This window comes from Monodon monoceros, unplaced genomic scaffold (assembly GCF_005190385.1).
Source record: "Monodon monoceros isolate NGI ecotype Baffin Bay Population unplaced genomic scaffold, NGI_Narwhal_1 Super_Scaffold_19, whole genome shotgun sequence".
NCBI lineage: Eukaryota > Metazoa > Chordata > Mammalia > Artiodactyla > Monodontidae > Monodon > Monodon monoceros.
Window position 1 is genome coordinate 26690829 of NW_021703775.1, and position 12589 is coordinate 26703417.

The 12589-nt window shown below is 44.6% G+C and overlaps 1 protein-coding gene across 2 annotated transcripts in view; it reads left to right on the top strand.

Moving 5' to 3' along the window:
* SFXN5 (sideroflexin 5) overlaps window positions 1-12589 on the top strand; it is a 116002-nt gene that overhangs the window by 15710 nt on the left and 87703 nt on the right. For both annotated transcript variants that reach the window (XM_029232202.1, XM_029232203.1), the window contains exon 3: window positions 8812-8889. In XM_029232202.1, coding sequence (XP_029088035.1) covers window positions 8812-8889 — 78 coding nt within the window. The remainder of the gene's footprint in view (window positions 1-8811; window positions 8890-12589) is intronic.

A 12589-nucleotide genomic window follows, 5' to 3' on the forward strand; every position in this document is an offset into this window, starting at 1 on the left:
TAGACAGGCCTGTTCATCTGTGAGGATGGGAGGAGAGTGGAGAACATGAGGAGGTGGCTCTGGAAGCCAGAGTGTCCTGAGGTGGAAAGATCCTGGGCAGCTTGAGCCTTCTGGTGACCCGGTTCTGAGGGGCATTAGCTGAGTCAATGGATAGACTCATCTTGAGAGAGTTTTGCAGCTACTTGTTTGCAATTTATAACAGACCAAGCTTTAAAAAGATTCCAACCCTTGTATGTGTAATGAGGTGGAGCAAATTTTATTCACCATAATTTCTCTTAGGAAGAAGGCTGTCATTGTTCTAAGAATGTCTTGAGCAAGGCTTCAGAAAGGGAGGAGGTTGGCCTGCTTGACAGAGGAGGAAGAATTGTGCTTTTTGATCCTCCCAAAGAGAGGAGAGAGAAGGAACAAGAGGGAAAAACAGTGGGAAGGAGAGCGAGGAACCACGATGAACTGGAAGGCTAGTGTCTGCGGGCCCTTTTGAGATTGTTCATACATGCTTGTGAAAGTTGCTGTCCCCTCCACCATCATTCCTGTGATATTGTCATAAAATCTGCCTGGTTCCTAAAGTCCAGCAAGAGTAAATTCTTTGGAGGGATCTTGAGGGGCTGTGAGTCTACTGCCAGGGTGCCGTGTGTGCAGGACTGGGCCTGAGGAAGGAAACCACCGGCACCTGGCAGAAGCCCTAGCTTTGTCCTTCCACATAGGTCATGGAATTAGATTTAGATCCCTAAGGGCAAGGCTATACCAGCTGACATCTAAGTTACTTTAAATTATGAACTGAAGATGAAAGGGGTCTGCTATTCTGAATTCAATAATTATTTAAGAGAATGAATGGTTGGCAGATTATCATTCTGAAGGGCATAGAAAACCAACTGAAACAGTTTTAATAACACCAACTCATTATTAGTACTCGTGTGGTAATCTGAAACTATTTTGGGTGTATTGTAGGACAGAATAAATCGTTATACTGATGTTGGGAACCAGGGTTCTCACCATGGGAGTAGGGAGATACAAATATGGAGTAGGGGAAAAGACAAAAACTATGTGATGTTGTATTTGAATTGGAGGTATCAATATGAACTTATGATTTACACACACACACACACACACACACACACACACACTTACATTTATATTTCTCAGTTTCCTGGCTCTGTTCACTGAAAGGTCCACGATACCCCAGTAACAATGAACACACTTAGCACTCAGATCTTGGTTTCTAAATACCATTACTTACAAAAAGGACCCAGGGCTTCTTGGAGAGATGGCCAAATCCACACCCAAGGCAAAGAGACTTGCTGCAGAAAGTAAGAAATTGTTCATAGACTGATGGAGACACAGGAACAGGAAGTGGCTGCATCCCACTAGCCACATTTGGGACAATTCAAACATTAAGAAAAAGAAAAACAATGGATTATAATACATTGAATAATAATAAGAAGAATCCATGAGTCCATAGTAAAACTAAAACTGTGAAAGAGGGAAGCTCATATTCACAGAAGAATGTCAGCTAATAAATGTAGAAGGAAATAAACATTGTGTAATCCTCAACAAAATAACTGATTTTGACAAGGATCATTAATGGATGCTATTTTCATAGAGTAAAAGTTGTTGGGAAACAGGATATTCTTATGCTTTCAGGTAAGTATCACCTCCTCCAAATATTATTTAGCAATTACTAAGGGGAAAAGGTACCTTTACAGTGGAGAGCTTGGAGGACACCCCTTCAACCAGGTTACGAGGCGGCATCACTAACCATGAGAACAGCTGATATTGTGGGCCTCTTGATGTGACGTGGGTAGTAATCTCTAAATATTAAAGTCTAAAGAAGAAAATAAAAACTGCTCATTATCTCACCTGCAAGAAATGATCACAATTAACATTCTGGTATATGTATATGTACAAAATTAGGATGGTTTGTATAATGTGTATATAGATATAGATATATATGTATCTGTATCTCACTCTATCTCTGTACAGACAGTCCCCAACTTAAGATGGACTTTATGATGGTATGAAAGCGATACACATTCAGTAGAAATCATACTTCGAATTGTGAATTTTGATCATATCCTGGGCTAGTGGGTACAATACTCTCTCATGTTGTTGGGCCGTGGAAGCCACAGGTCCCAGTCAGCCGCGTGATCACGAGGCGAAACCACCGATACACTTAGAACCATTCTGTACCCACACAACCATTCTGTTTTTCACTTTTATTACAGTATTCAGTGAATTACATGAGATAGTCAACATTTCATTATAAAATAGCCTCTGTGTCAGATGATTTTTCCCAACTGTAGGCTAATGTAAGTGTTCTGAGCATGTGTAAGGTAGGCCAGGCTAAGCTATGATGTTCGGTGGGCTAGATGTATTAAACGCTTTTTCAACTTCAGATATGATATTTTCAGGAATTCCCTGGTGGTCCAGTGGTTAGGACTCCGTGCTACCACTGCAGGGGGCACAGGTTCGAGATGATATTTTCACTTATAGTGGATTTCTCGGGATGAACCCCATCATGAGTCAAGGAAGATCTGTGTGTGTATTATGTATATATATGTATACATACATAAATATATATATATTTAAAATCATATGTGATATATGTATACATGATACATTTTTTTTTTCCATGTAGCATATCATGAGCATTTTTCCTTGTCATCAAATGCTGTTTCAAAATGTGTTTAATAACTGTATAGTAATCCATCGTGTGGCTATTCTCTAACGTAATCATTTTCTCAATTGACCATTTGGGTAGTTTCAAGTCTTTTGCCATCGTAAATAATATTGCAATAAATATCCTTTGTACGTAAATCTCCCCATATTTCTCTTTACTTCCTTTGGATAAACTCCTGAAAGTAGAATTTCTGAATGAAAGGCATTTTAAGGCTTTTGATATATATTACCAAATTGCCGTGTAAGTGGTACCAACCTGTACCAAGATTATATCAGTTTATGCTCTCAGTAGCAGTAAGTGAGGATGTCCACTTAAATGCATTCTAGACAGCATCAGATAGTCTAATTTTAAAAATTTTAATGGAATTTTTAATTTAAAAATTTCCAAATGTCAGTACCCTTATACACTTCAGGTTTTTGCCCATCTGTATCCGTTTTTGGCATACTTATTACATCGAACACAGACTTTTTATTTGCTTTTATCATCAATTTCCAGGCCTTTATAATTTTGGGAAATCATGTCTTATAGTATAAATAACCATCCCTGTTAGACTTTTAGGTCTAACAGGTAGGTTGTTTCCTACCATTTTTGCTTTCCTGCAAAAAATAGTCTCCGGCAAATCATTTTTCATTTCTGCTAAATTTAATTTTTAGAAAAAAATTCCCAAGAGTAGGGTATCCAGGCTGGAGACCATGATTGTTTTTATAGTTCTTGGGGTAGCTGGACAGATTTATTTTCTAAAGGCCTGTACCACCTGTCACGCTGCCAGAATTATATGGGTTTACCTTACATCGGTGTCCTGAAGGTGATCAGAGGTCTGCCACAGGGAAACAGAGCTCTCCCCATGTGTCCCTGGTTTCCCCTTCCCTTGGGCCTCCCAGAGGGTAGCTCATGGTTGGCGTGAGCCAAGAACCAATCTCAGCACAGATAACCCCGTGGGTCCCCGGACCGCTGGGAGGGAAGATGAGAGAAGGGCTTGAGACTCTGCCTGCACAGAAATTATTAGCTTTGGCCCCCAAATCCCACTGCTTGGGAGCCACAAAGAAATGGTTTAAGCTGTGGTTGCAGACAAGGTAAGCATGCGCGGCCCTGCCCTTGTCAGGTGCAAGACTGGCCCAGGTGAGAGCAATCAAATACTCAGCGATCAGGGCAGGACGGGAGGCGGTCTGCAGGCCCCGCCCCCCGCCCCCGCTGCCAATTCATTCTCCCCTGACCATTGACACTCCCCTTCCTTCCTTCCTCCTTCCCTCCTCCCCCCTTTTTTTTTTTTTAAAGTTCTGCAAGCTTTGAGACTCCCAAACTTCTGACTGCCTGAAATGCCCATGTTTCAACTGCACCACTTTCGCTAAACATGCTCTGCAATTTCTCTGTGTGCAATTTCTCCTTCCCTTTCTTATCTGGGGTGCCTGGCCCCAGTAGGCATCAGCTTTTCAGGATGCAGGCGTTGCTGTGGTTTCTCTGGGAGACCACCCCTCTCAGTTACCGACTGTCATGAGGACAGGAGGCTCTTCTGTGTTCGTGTCTCATAGAAATGGCCCAGAGCTGGGATTGAGGGGACTTGGTGTTCCTAGGTGCCACACACCCACTCTGTGACCCTGGGTGCCAAAATGCCCTTCCCGCTCGGGCCCCAAATGTCTCAGAGAAAGGAATGCCTACGTGGTTCTGTAATATTCACACACAGGGGTATTCTCATTCACATCCTGTGTGAACTGGGCATGCATGGCCTCTTGGAATCCCAGGATTCTGTAAAACCAGCATCATCATTGAGGGACTCTGGCCTGCTGCTTTGGAACCTGGATCCCTAACCCTGACCATACCCTTCACTTCTCCCCCCCCAGCAGTCTCAGTCATTCATTTTTGTTAAATGCTCATTATGTGTGGCCCTGTGTTGGTGATGGGCTGGAGTAGGTGTGTCCTGCAGTTCTGCAAAGATACCTAAAACCAGTCCCTTGCTCCCTGCACCTTGCAGTCTCTGACAGATAACACGCGCACATGCTGGTAAGTGGTCGGGGACCTCCGAGAGGTACAAACCAAATGCTCTCTCGCTGTTCAGAGGATGGAGAGAACATTTCTGGAAGATTCCTGGAGAAGGTGGCCCTGAGCCTTGAAGGATGGTTGGGGATGGGGATGGGTGGCGGTGGGAACAGTGTGGGCAAGATCAGGAGGTGGGAACCTGCAGGTACCACCTGGGGAGTGGGTGGGTCCTTTATCAGAAGTGGGGTGAAATGTTTCTGGGTGTTCCTCACATCCTGACCAGGTGCTGTCACTCCCATCCTATATTTTAACATATTAAATATTATAATAAATATTTAAATCATTTTGACATCCTCCCTAGACAAGCATGGATTATACTCAGTCTGCATTAAGCTTGGGCATGGGCTACAGGGTACCCCCTTCCCTCAAAAAAAGATTAGCTTTGCTTCTGATGACTGTCCTCATCTTTCTTTTTTGTGCCTTTCCTTCCTGTGTCCCACCATCCCCATTCCTGTCCGGTAGGGTCCCCTGCCTCTCTGCCACCACCCTAACGCTCCATGCCTGCCCTTTTGCTTCCTTCTTCCCCTCAGGGCCTTGGGGTGGGACCTCTGTTCGAATTCTCTGCCCTGAAACAGACCTCCCAGGTGCCTGTTTCCTGAGGGAGTTTCCGGAGACCATGCCCCATCAAATACACGTGCTGTGACACTTTCTGGCAGTCTGGTGATGGAGTCTGGGAAGCACCATTGGGCCATCCCTCCCCCAGCCCAGGGCTCCAGAGAAGGGCCTGCAGCCTTGTCTCCAAGCCAGCTGGGCCCCTCACCATCTTTGCATTGAGGGCCTAGCTGCCTGTTTGTTCCTGGTTGAAAAGACCTCCTACAAAGCTCACCCTGCCATTGACCCCCAGCTTTCCCCATCCCTCTCAAGCATCACGATGCACTGGGGTGGGAGGAGGGTTTAAAGCAAACCTATCCCTCAAGTCTCCCTGAAAACCATCCCCTTCTCTGCTGTGAGGAGTCCAGCTCCCAGGACAGCCAGCCCTCAGGGACCTCTCAAGACAAGTGGCCTGGGGCCTTGCCTGTCCCACAGAGACGCTAGGAGCCCCGACCCCTCAGCCTCTGACCTGGGGGGCCAAGCTGAGGCTTAGCAAGGCCCAGAGGCAGAAAAGCACATTGTAGCTTTCCCCAGTCCTGCATTCGCAGACTTGTCCTGAGAAACTTTGGATTTGGTTCTTTCTCAGTGCATGCCAAGATCAGGGCTCTTTGGAACTTACTCCTGAGACAAGAGGCCTCCCTTTGATGACCATGTCAAATGAGATGGAATCTGGCCAGGTTCTTAGAGGAACTCAGGAGAATCCCTGGAGTGGGAAAATAATGAGAAAGCGGGGCCATTCACCATTCAGGGTGGAAAGTAGAGCATTCATTGTCGGGGCAGAGGCTGAGGCTGGGAGGAAGCAGGCTTGGGGTGGGGAGCTGGCCGCATCACTAGGAAGTTTTGGGGGGTTGCAGGGACAGCAAGGGTCTGACTAAACTCTGGGCTCGAATACTAAACCGCTCACTTTCTGTGTGACCTTAAGCAAGTTAAAACCAACAATCAACATGAAAAACAAATGTATTAAGTCTAGAAGGAAAATCATCACTTTGCAAGTGGTATGTTTACAGGTGATTAAAAATTTTTTGTGTGCTTTCAATTTTTCTGCCATTTTCTCTAAACAGCATGGATTACTAGTATAACTGGCAAAACAAAAACAAAAAACACAAAGCTATCTGTACTTTGGAAACAAACAGATTCTGGGAAAGGACTCTGGAATTCAGGGATTGATATGCATATATTTGAAAGGGGAGAGGCAGTGCTTTCTAGCAGTCAGGCTACACCCAAGTGAGACATTTTCCTGGCCCCCTGACAGCCCGGCTGGCTTGTCAGTACAGGAGGTGGCTGTTCATTTCCCATCCTATGTGACCACTGTCAGCCTGCTCAGCAAATGCCCCACGGGGTGCCCTCCCTGGGGCTGCATGCTGCCTTTAGACTAGGGGCTTCTGTTGAGGTCTCTCTGTACTCCCGTCCTTAGCCAGGTTTGTCCCTTCGTCAAAGGGGAACACGGTGGCTTCCCTGGGTTTCTTCCCCCACGATGAGCATCCCTGTTGCCTGGGTTCCTCATCTGACCTTGACATAGGCTGACTTCTCTGACTGTTGTCACTGTTTATTGTTGATTTTTTGAGGTATAACATACATACAGGAAAATGCACAAATCTTAAGTGTATGGCCTAATGGATTTTGACATATGTTTATACCATGTAACCACCGGTCAGATCAAGACATTGAACATTTCCATAATTCCAGAGGGTTCCCTCATGCCCTTTCCAAGTCAGTACCACCACCACCCCACCCTGCCCCAAGGTAACACTGTAATGACCTCTACCACCATAGGTGCATTTTGCCTGTTTTTGAATTTTATATATACTTTATTTATTTATTTATTTAGGCTGCTCTGGGTCTTAGTTGCGGCACGTGGGATCTTCATAGTGGCATGTTTAGTTGCGGCATGCAAGATCTTTAGTTGCATTGAGGCATGCGTGTGGGATCTAGTTCACCAACCAGGGATCGAACCCTGGCCCCCTGCACTGGGAGCGTGGAGTCTTACCCACTGGACCACCAGGGAAGTCCCATGAATTTTATATATACTCTTCTGTGTTTGCCTTCTTTTGCTTATCATTATGTGTATCAGCCTTCTATTATTATGTAACAAATCACCCCAATATTTAGTGGCTTGAAACAACAAAAAGCAATTCTTTTGCTCACTGATCTTCGTTTGGGCAGGGCTTAGAGGGGATGGTTTGTCTCTGCTCCATGCAGCTTCGGCTAGGGCAGCTTGACTGGGGAAGGTCCATTTCAAGATGGCTCACTTTCATGGCAGGCAAGTTGGTGCTGACCATTAGCTGGTGGCTTAACTGGAGCCCCAGGCCCTCAGTTCTTATCCACATGGGTCTCTTGGGCTTCCTTACACTATGATGGCTGAGTTCCAAGAGAGTGAGCATCCCAAGAGAACAAGGTGGAAGTGCAAGGCATTTTTAGCCTTGCATACCTAGCCTCAGAGGTCACATAGCCTCGCCTTGGCTCTACTCTATTGTTGAGGCAGTCATAAAGGCCTGCTCACGATCAAGGGGAGGGGACATAGACTGTATCTCTGGATGGGGCATGTGGGAAAGTTCTAGAAGAACATGGGGGATGAGAGATATTGGGGTGCCAATCTGGGGAAGATTCATCCACATTATAACATATATTTGTAGTTTGCTTTTTTAAATGAGGTATAATATTTCATTGTGTGCATATACCACAGTTTACTTATCTAATCTATTACTGACATTTGAATTGTTTGCAGTTTGGGGCTGTTTGAAGAGTGTCACTATGAATATTCTTATACAGGTCTTTCGGTGGATAAGGGCTGCCTTCTCTCACTGTTGCTGTCTCTTTAGCTTTTAAGATTTTAAAAATCATAGCAATTCTATCCTTTTATTTTTTTCTTTCCGCATCAGTTACTGTGGCCATATGTATTTTAGTATGTAAATCTCTGCTAGTGTTTTTTAAATGTTGGGAAGAAATTATATAAGTATTTCATAAATATGTTCTCTTTATAAAAACATTCAATATCACAATTAAGATTAAAGTTCCTCCCAACACCGCTTGCCAAGTTTGAGCCCTTTCCTCCTACCCCGAGGTAACCCCTGTCACCAGTTTGGTGGGTCTCCTTCTAGAGCATTTTTGATGCATCTTCTCACATAAATACTCTCGTAGGAAATATTATTTTCTATGTGTGTGTGTTTTGTTTGTTTGGTACAACGAACGGCATCATACAGCTCTGCAACTTGCTCTCTCACTTAAGAAAATATCTTGGAGATATGGCCATGTAGATCTACTTTACTTTTAAACTGCTGAATAATGTTCCATAGTATTATTATGCCACTGCCATTTAGCCATTTCCCTATGAAAGGATATTTAGGCTGTAGCCTTCTTTAACGTTTTGCGTGAGTCCCATGAACTGGAGGGCAGGCCTTGTACACTGTAAATATAGTCAGTGCTTGATCAGTACTGATGCACCCCTTCACGGAGAGGGTTGCCGGAGCCCTGGATGTGTGTCCCTCAATGTCCCTTTTCTTTGCCTGCAGAGACGTCTCAGAGAGGCTGTGCAGCTGCTGGAAGACTACAAGCATGGGACCCTGCGTCCGGGGGTTACTAATGAGCAGGTAACTCTGCTAGAGGTGGGGAGGGAAAGGAAGGTGGCAAATTCACCACCCCCTCCCTGCAGCCAGAACCACTTCTCTTCCCTTCAGAATCCACTTCTACTGCTGCTACATCCCTTGTGGACTTCTGGCTTTTTGGAAGGGATATTCAAGCCTCTCCTGTAACCTGGGTCTGGTAGGGAGGCTGATAAGGCTAGAGAGGCCTAAGGCAGTAGTTTGCTGGAGCTAACGTGTGCATCTTTTCCCAATTCCACATTCAGTGACATCATAGTGATGGCTTGAAATCATCCACAATAGGAGAATTTACACCATGGAAACTGGCAAATACTATAAATCAGGACTTTTTTCTCAAAGAATCAAGTATTAAACATTTACCAGCATACCACTACCCAAAAGTTCAGATTGAGGGTGTTCAGAAAGATGGGGGAGGATGGTGGGGATGAGGCTAAAACACTGTAATTTCATTTTAAAAAAAATTTTATTTATTTAATTTATTTATTTTTGGTTGCGTTGCATCTTCCTTGCTGCACATGGGCTTTATCTAGTTGTGGCGAGCGGGGCCTACCCTTTGCTGTGGTGCACTGGCCTCTCATTGTGGTGGCTTCTCTTGTTGCAGAGCATGGACTCCAGGCACGCGGGCTCAGTAGTTGTGGTGCACAGGCTTAGCTGCTCCACGGCACGTGGGATCTTCCTGGACCAGGGCTTGAACCCATGTCCCCTGCATCGGCAGGTGGACTCCCAACCACTGAGCCACCAGGGAAGCCCAATTTCATTTTTTTATATCCTGTAGGAACTTGAATTAGAACTAATTGAAATGTTGATGGTTTTGTTTAGTTTGGGGGAAGGGTAGGGAGATGTAGTTTAGAGTGCAGCTCTAGAGCTCTAGTGACTGTAGAGACAGATGGTTGATGTGCTGAAGTTTTTCTTTTCGTTCATAAGCTTTATTTTAAAATCTATTAAAAATTAATTTCACAGTTTTTTTCAAAGTAATCTATGTGCATAGTTCAAAAAGTCAAAAAGTACTAAAACACTTGTAAGGAAAAATAGTATGTTGCCCCATCCCTCCTCAATTCCCATTTCTATTCCCCAGAAGCAAATACTGTTAGCTGTTTCTTCAGTTAGAAACCTATATTTCAAACTAACATGCTTATCTATACCGCTATTTCTCAAGTAGTTCTTTTGTATTATCTGTTACGGTAGTTGAGGATTCAGCTCTCTTATTATTCACTCCCATAAACACATTTCTCTCCCCTACCCTCATCACCCTCCCCAAATAGTTATCATAGTTTTGGGGTTTATGGATATTCAATATTCACATTATTACAATTATATGAATAATATTACAACTTTGTTGTACATGATTATGTTTCCTCTCCTTTTCGACTTTATGTTTTACCTGGATTTAATAATTGCCTCATTTTTTCTCATTAACATAGTTTTCCTTGTACCATCTGAAATTCTTACTTCACCCTGTAGCAGCCTTTTGATATTTTCAGTGCCTCCTTTCAATCTGAAGACTCCTGTCCTTCAGTTCCATTATTTTTCTCTGAAACTTTCATTTCTGGAGACCACGTCCCTCCAGGCCTTCCTCTTGGTGTACACCTTCATTTTGGTGGAACACCTCTTCTGGTGGCTTCCTGAAGACAAGGCAAATGGGAAGAAAATTTTGAATCCTTTTAGATCTGAAAAAAAGGTAATTTGTAATTGTAATTCTGCACTCAGCTTTAACTGACAGTTTGAGGAGAAGATTCCAATTTTTAGGTTGATAATCATTTTCCTTCAGAATTTTGAAGACATTGCTCTTCTGGCTTCGGGTCTAGCTGTTGAAAAAGCCAATGCTATTTTATTCCTGATTCTTTGCAAGTGACCTGTTTTCTCTCTTTGGGAATGTTTAGGATCTTCTCTTTATCTATACAGTTTATTTCTAAAATTCCACAATGCCATCTCTTTTAAAATTCATTATTTTGGGTTCCTGGTGACCTCTTTCAATCTGAAGACTCCCATCTCTCAGTTCTGGCAACTTTTCTTATACTGTTTCTTTGATAATTTCTTCTCATTCTGGAATTCCTGTTAGTCAAATATTCAACATCTTAGATTAACACTCAGATTTTCTTTTCCTTTTTTTCTCTCCTATTCCTTCACTTTGTCCCTCTGCTTGGCTTTACAGGAAATTTCCTTGAGTCTATATTCAACATGTCTATTGAATTTCTAACTTCAGCTAGTATAATTTTAATTTCTGAGAGCTATTTGATTGTTTCTTTTCTTGGTTCTTCTTAACAGGATCCTCTTCCTGTTTTGTAAATACAGTATCCTCTCGTTGGTCTGCATTCTGGAAGCCAAGTAGGGGAAGGAGGCTGGAGTCCCAATATTCACTTTGCAGATTTTCATTAATTTCCCTGCTTTTAGCCTCACCTGCTCCCGCTCTCCACTGGGCTAGTGTTCCCAAGTCTGGAGTCACTTGGATTCAGTTTCTCTAGAAGGTTGATGAACTTCCATTGTCTGGGGGATACAGGTGAGGGCGGTAAGAGTCACCTAGCTGTGTGGGGAAGGCCGAGGGGTTCTACTGCTTTGAATACAGATTTTCAACCAAATCCCTGTGTTTAGCCCTATGATTAACTCTTTGTTCCTGGGGTGCTTGGTCCCTCCAAGTCCTGAACTTTGCTGGTGCCCTGGGGGTGGTGGCCTGGCTTCTTTTTATTTTAAGATTTTTTTTTTTTGATGTGGACCATTTTTAAAGTCTTTATTGAATTTCTTACAATATTGCTTCTGTTTTTATGTTTTGTTTTTTTGGCCGCGAGGCATGTGGGATCTTAGCTCCCCGACCAGGGATCAAACCCACCACCCCCTGCATTGGAACGTAAAGTCTTAACCATGGGAAGTCCCATGGCCCAGCTTCTTAAGTGTGCCTTCTGCGGGCATTGAGGGGAGGCTTCCTCCTCTCTGCTGGATCAGTTACTAAAACTCTACTCATTCTCCATCCAAAACATGTTGCTGTCCCTCCGCTGTTGTTGTCTTCTCTTCTGTTCCGTTGGTGACTCTGTGAGACACCGCCCCTGCCTTCTAGCACCTTTAGGTACAAAGCCCAAGCTGAGGCCCTGTGCTGCCACATGACACACTAGTACCTGGTGGGGTGTTCCATAGGGTGGGTAGCTAAGCCATCAGCCCTCCCCAGTCCAGTTTGTTTCACTATGTATTTATGGAGCACCTGCAGGCCAGTGTTGGTGCTAGGGCCTGGGGAGAGAGGAGGGGAAAAGCTAGAGGAGGGTCCTGCCTCGTGGACTCCCCAGAATCTAGGCAATGACAGTGAAAACACATGATGCTGTGGGAGGGCAGAGGGAGGAGTAACCTGCCCAGACTAGGGGAGTCTGGAAGAGATTTTTAGCCAGCCTGAGACTTGAGGGATGAGTAGGGTCTGGTGAGGAGGAGATGGTGGATAGGAGGAGTCCAGGCGAGGAAGCACATCATGGACACAGAGAGGATGGGGCCTCTAGAGAGGAAGGGACAGGCGAATGTGCTGGACTGCAGCCCACAACGTGGAGGGAGGGCAGAGGTGCCAATAGAGGCAGCCCCTTGGCCGATGTCCTTGTGCGGGGCCCTGGAAGTGACGTGAGCTGCTGCAGTGCTGGTAAGGCAGGGTCCATCTTCAGGTGTCTGTGTTGCCTGCTGAGTTGGGGGCAGCCGTCAGCAGGGAGGGCAGGCTGGG